The sequence below is a fragment of the Monoraphidium neglectum genome (assembly GCF_000611645.1).
Source record: "Monoraphidium neglectum strain SAG 48.87 unplaced genomic scaffold scaffold03897, whole genome shotgun sequence".
NCBI lineage: Eukaryota > Viridiplantae > Chlorophyta > Chlorophyceae > Sphaeropleales > Selenastraceae > Monoraphidium > Monoraphidium neglectum.
The window spans coordinates 1-5,417 of NW_014009732.1; the positions used below are offsets into that span (position 1 = coordinate 1).

Consider the following 5,417-nt stretch of genomic DNA (forward strand, 5'->3'; position numbering starts at 1 on the left):
TGCCGGGGCCGTGCGTGGCGCCCCGTGGCGCACCTGCCAGCCCCCGCCCAGCCGCGGGCGGCGTCCTTTGCCCGTTCCGCGCAGCCAGTCTCTCACAGCCTTTCTCACCATGTCCGCCCTTATTCCGCCCGGGCCCAGGCGCTGCTGTCTAGCCCGCAGCCCGACGACCCCCAGGACGCTGTTGTGGCGCGGCAGTACCTCTCAGAGTACCCCACATTCCAGAAGACGGCGCGGTGAGCAGGGGCGCGGAGGGGTGGGAGGTGCAGCAGGCCATGTTTGAAGGGGTGGGGCTTTAAGGGGCGGGGCGTGCAGGGGTTAGCAAGAGACGGGGTTGGCAGGGCTGCAGCGGGTGTGGGGGCAAAGTTAGGTTTGCGCATGCGCACATGCATGTGGGCGTTGTAATAGCAGCCCAGCTGCTATGAGTGCAGTGGCGACTGGGTTGTGGAGCGGGGCAGGAGAGGGCGGGGAACGCCCCTGCGCCAGCGCTGGGCGGCGCAGATGAGTCGTAGCCACCCGCTCTCACACCACCAGACCGCTCGCCCTCACCTCTCCCCAACCCGCCCCACCCCATCTCCACCCAACGCCACCCCAACCTCCGCTGCACCCCTCCCCTCCCCCCCTCACCCCAGCTACTGGACCGAGGCCTTTGCCAACCCTGACGCCGGCGACCACCAGGCCAGGCTGGCGCGCATCACAGAAATGGGCTTCGGCCGCGACGACGCGGAGAAGGCCCTTGCAGCCGCGGGCGGCGACGAGAACGCGGCGCTCGAGGCGCTGCTTGGGGGCAGCTAGCGCCTGCCGCGCGCGGTGTCCTCAGGGCTCAGGGTGAGGGCGGCGATTTTGAAGGTCCTGCGGGCGCGAGGGCCGGCGGCACGTGCGGGTGCTGGCGCGCGCGGGGCCGCGGGGTGGTCTGCAGGGGCGAGCGGCGGCGCCTGACAGGCGGGGGTCAGGGGAGGCTCGAGGTTGGCTGTTGGCGCGCAGGAGGAGCAGCAGCAGCAGCAGCAGCAGCAGCAGCAGAGCCAGCAGCGGCGGCGGCACCGGCGGCTGCCCCCAACCAGCACCATCAAAAAGGGTCAGCAGAGGTGCATTGCGGCAGCGTCAAAGAGCTGGCGAGACGCGGCGGCAGAGGGTCCTTCGAGGCGAGCAGATGCACGTTTGGGGCGCGCACAGCGTCTTGGCTCCGGGGACCTTGGGCCTGCTGCTCCACTGGGCGCAAGGCACAGCGCTGGCGCAGAGGAGGTCAGCTTCGTTTCTCTGCCGCAGCTGTGCAACCATGAAGTGCGCAATTTCAACGAAAATTTGGCTTGGTTGCTGACACAGCACTGCCGAGTGCCGAGCTGTGTGGCACGATTCGACGCGCTCCGTCCGCACTGCTGTCGGTGATTTTGTGCCCGTGAGCGCGTCAACCCTTGGCTCATGGTTGGCGGTGGTTGCCGACCGTTGGCAGCGCCCACGAGCGCCCAACAACGTTGCTGTCGGTCGTGCTCGGCCAACATACATTTGCTATCAGTCGTGGTCGGCACATAGGTTTTGTTGCGGTCGATTCCGGCCCCCTTGTTTGCTCTCGATCCGTCCTCCCACAGCATCACGTGCCCACACCCTGGGCAAGCCCGGCGCAGCCAACCGGGTTGGCCCGCGCGCGCGCGTGTCTAACGTGCGGCTCACGCTCCCTGCCTCACTTACATGCACCTCGCGTGGAGTAACCGCGCCCCGGGCCCAGCGAGCGGCTCGCTGACACGGGGAAGAGGGGGCGCATTGTTCTCAGCCGTGATTTGGCAGCTCGCTGGCATGAGAACCTTCGCCCGCCTGGGGTCCCAGTGGTGCCGCCTGCGCGTGTCCACAAGTTACTGCAGTTACAGCCCAGCGCTGTGAGGCCCCTCCAAAGGCGGCATTCGGCCCTGGCATGTAGCAGACACATGCACAAAAGAAGGGGCTGTGGCTGGGCCCGGTTCACAGGCAATTTAAGGCATAGCTGGATTGTTTGAACGCTCTGACAGCGGACAAGGGCTGGAAAAAAGGCCGGGCGGACAGGCGGGCTGCAGCAAGACCCAGCTGCTTCTGGTGTGGTGGCGCGCAGCGGCTGCGCGAACAGCGAACCAAGCGCAGACAGCCTTCACGGGGGGTCGGCTTCAAGTGCATGTGCATGCATGATGGCAGCGCCTTGCCTGTTGGCAGCCAGCAGTAGCAAGGTGCAGGGACCAATGGGCCGAAAGATGCAGAGGCAAGGCCCTGGCGTAAAAGATTTGGGTGTCCACAAAAAAATTGTGTGCGTGCTTAACTGTCTGCGCACATGGCCCCCAAGCATCATGCGAGGCGGCATCCAAACCCGCTTGCGTGCACCAACTCCAGCCTTGCGCATGCAACCATCCGGCGAGGGCGAGCGTGGGCGGTTGCAACCAATGCTACACCGCTTGACAAAACGTGCCATCATTTGCACAGTGAAATGGCCCACGGTGGGCGGGATCCACAGTGGTTGCCACTGTGAGCCCTGGCGCGCGGCCTCTAGTCCAGGACGATGGGGCAGTCATGCCCTTGTCATGGCGAGAGCGCATGTTTTCACAGTTGCGCCGCCGCCGGAAAAAGGAAGGTCGCCTGGTGCCCCCTCCCCTGTGCGACACGCACGTCCTCAGTCATCATGAAAAACAAACAAAGGGTCCAAGCAACACACCCCTGTCTGGCACGCCGTCCAAACACACGCCGGCGGCGCGCTGGGGCGGCCCCCCTTGCGGCCGGTCCCTGTGGGACGAGCCATGACGTCATGATGACGTCACATGTGCATCAGGGGCCAGCCTGCGACTGAGAGCAGGTGACGGCGGGGCTGTCGAGCAAGGCGCAGCGTGCCAGCCGCACCCCGGTGAGTGGCCTCACAGCGGGGCCTCTTGGCAAGCCGCGCAAGTATGTCCGTGCAAAAACATTGAAGTGATTGTGGTTGTAAAAAACTGCGGAGCAGCGCCGCCCTGGGGCCGTCAGTCCCGGTCCCGTGGTGATCGCCGCTGTTGCGCCATGCGGGCTCAAAGGGCGAAACGCTCCACGCATCGATACGAAGATGGCAACGCGCTTGATTGCAAAATGCACGATGAGCAGGTGGCATTTGCCGGCCCGTTGTGCAACTGAAAGTGAGGCGTGCCCGACGCAACCACTGGCCAACCCAGCCTGCAAACATTGGTGGTGGTGCTGCAGTCGCAGGCGTGCGCAGTGATCGATGCTGCCGCCGGAGGCGCCACGGCTGCTTTGTGTTGTGCAGGGGTCAATTGCAAACAGCAAGAACATACAGGGAGATGCACATCCCATGTTTGGTCCAAGGCGCCGCAGAGACCATGGTTTTGAATTCAGACGGTGATTGAAACTCAGAAAAAAAATGATCATCTTAAGTCAAGTGCTCAATTGAGACCGAATGCGGCGCTTGGCGGAAGCGGAAAGGACAGTCCACGCCCTGGCGCACGGCGGCCCCTCTGAGAGCAGCGTCCAGGCCCAGCGGTACCGAGTTCACCACGCCCCGCGGGCACCGGGGGCGCTTACTGCGTCGCGAGCCGGCGCGCGCGGCGGCAGGCCCGCGCCCGGCGGCGCGGCGCGGGGGTTGGAGCGCGTGCCGTGGATGCTGCCAAAGCTGGCAGTCGCGAACAGCACGCTCGAGAGGCTCTTGGTGCGAACGATGGTCGGCGCCTCCCTGCCGGCGTTCAGCACGTCGTCGTGCAGGGGAAGGGGGAGGCGGGGACAGGGTGAGCAAGGCGCGATGGGTGCGCGCGCTCGCATGGGGGGCTGCACAGTTGGATGAATGCCAGGCAGGACCGCGTGTCGCCACGCCCGCCACGACCGCAAGCCGCAGCGCCGCGGCGCCGCGGCGCCCCTGACCGCGGCCCCGAGCGAGGGCCGCCCCGACCCACCTGAAGCGCCGGCTGTGCTCGGCCCCGTGCGCCACCAGCAGAGCATGGATCGGCACGCACCGCGGCGCCACCGCCGGGGCGCCCGACGCCGCCGCGGCAGCCGCGGCCGCGTCGAGGCGCGGCCCGGGGGCGGAGGGGTCGTGGCTGCTGAGGCAGGCGAGGTCCAGGGGCTGCAGCCCGGCCGCGTTGCGCGCGTTGGGGTCGGCCCCCTGGCAGTAGGATTGCATTTGGGATCGAGCGGGCGCGGGCGGCGTCTTGGGGGTCAGGCAAGGCGGCTTATGTTTGAGGCGTCGCAGAGGCGAGTAAAAAAAAAAGGGCTGGCGGCGTCGGCGCGGCTGCGCGCGCCCGGCGCCTGACAGCCCGCCCCCTCTCCGTGACGCCCCCGCTGCCTCCTTCTGCGTTGCCCCCAGCCTCGGCGACACACCCCACGCCCCAAATCCCAACCTCGGACGCGCGGCGCGGCGAGCAACCTCAGCACGCGCGAGATCTCACGTGGTGCAGCAGCGCCTCGACTATCTCATGCGCCGCGTCCGCGTCCCACGCGAGCGGGATACCCCAGTAGTGCAGCGGCGCGTTGCCGTGCGCCCCGTCCCGCGCGCCCGCGTCCGCGCCCGACGCGAGCAGCACCTCGGCCGCGCGCGCGTCGCCGCGGCGCACGGCGACGTGCAGCTGGCCGCGGCCGTCGAGGCCGGGGTAGCGCGTGTTGATGGAGGCGGGGTGCAGGTCGAGGGCGCCGTATGACAGCAGCACCCGCAGCACGCCGCCGTGCGTCTGCAGCGCGCCGCCCGCGGCGGCGCCGTCCACGCCGTGCGCGCCGTCGGGGGCGGGGGCAGCAGGGGGCGGAGGCGACGGGGAGTCCCGGGGGTGGCGCGGGGCGCGGCCGGCTGCGTCGACGCGCGGAAGCGGCTGCAGGCGCTGCGCGACGACAGCGAAGGTCAGCGCGGAGCGCCTCTCGTCGTCCATCTGCGGACAAAGAGACAAGGCGGGGTTGAAGGGGTGGGGCGCCGACGGTGGGCGTAGCCCTTTGTTCTCGTTTTCGGTGAATGTGGCTGCAGCGGCTGCAGCTTCGGGCACTGTCCTCCTGCAACGCGGCGCGCTGGCCCGGGGTGTGCATAAGGAAGCCCCAGCGACACAGTGCAGCTGGGTCGACCAGACCCTGGCCTTCCCCCAAAGGCCAGCCCCCTCATCCCCCAAACCGCCGGCGCCAGGGACAGCGCCCCCACGCGCCCTCCCCACCCCGCCGCGCCCCGCGACCCAGCCACTCACCAGCCGCGGGTTGGCGCCCGCCGACAGCAGCAGCGCCAGCACGGCCCTGTCGCACCCCGCGCCTGCGGCGTGCATCAACGGCGTCGCGTCGCGCGCGTCCGCGGCGTTGACGTCGGCGCCCGCGGAGAGCAGCGCACGCAGCGCCGCGAGCTTGCCGGGCAGCGCCCCCGGCCCTGGGCCCTCTGGCAGCAGCCGCGCCGCGAGTGCTAGCGCGCCGCGCCCAGCGGCGTCGGCGGCGTTCGCTGCGTTCGCGGCGGCAGCGGCGGC

The 5,417-nt window shown here is 68.8% G+C and overlaps 2 protein-coding genes across 2 annotated transcripts; one reads left to right on the forward strand and one right to left on the reverse strand.

Moving 5' to 3' along the window:
- Positions 1 to 629: 629 nt before the first annotated feature.
- On the forward strand, positions 630 to 792 carry MNEG_13554 (hypothetical protein; the record flags this gene model as incomplete). The annotated part of the gene is made up of 1 exon (XM_014037973.1): positions 630 to 792. A coding segment is annotated over one exon (163 nt), but the record flags the coding sequence as incomplete, so codon positions are not given.
- A 2,694-nt stretch (positions 793 to 3,486) lies between these two features.
- Positions 3,487 to 5,225, reverse strand: MNEG_13555 (hypothetical protein; the record flags this gene model as incomplete). The annotated part of the gene is made up of 4 exons (XM_014037974.1): positions 3,487 to 3,667; positions 3,885 to 4,093; positions 4,377 to 4,847; positions 5,151 to 5,225. 4 exons carry the CDS (start codon positions 5,223 to 5,225, stop codon positions 3,487 to 3,489), a joined length of 936 nt encoding a protein of 311 aa, XP_013893428.1.
- Between the last annotated feature and the right edge of the window lie 192 nt (positions 5,226 to 5,417).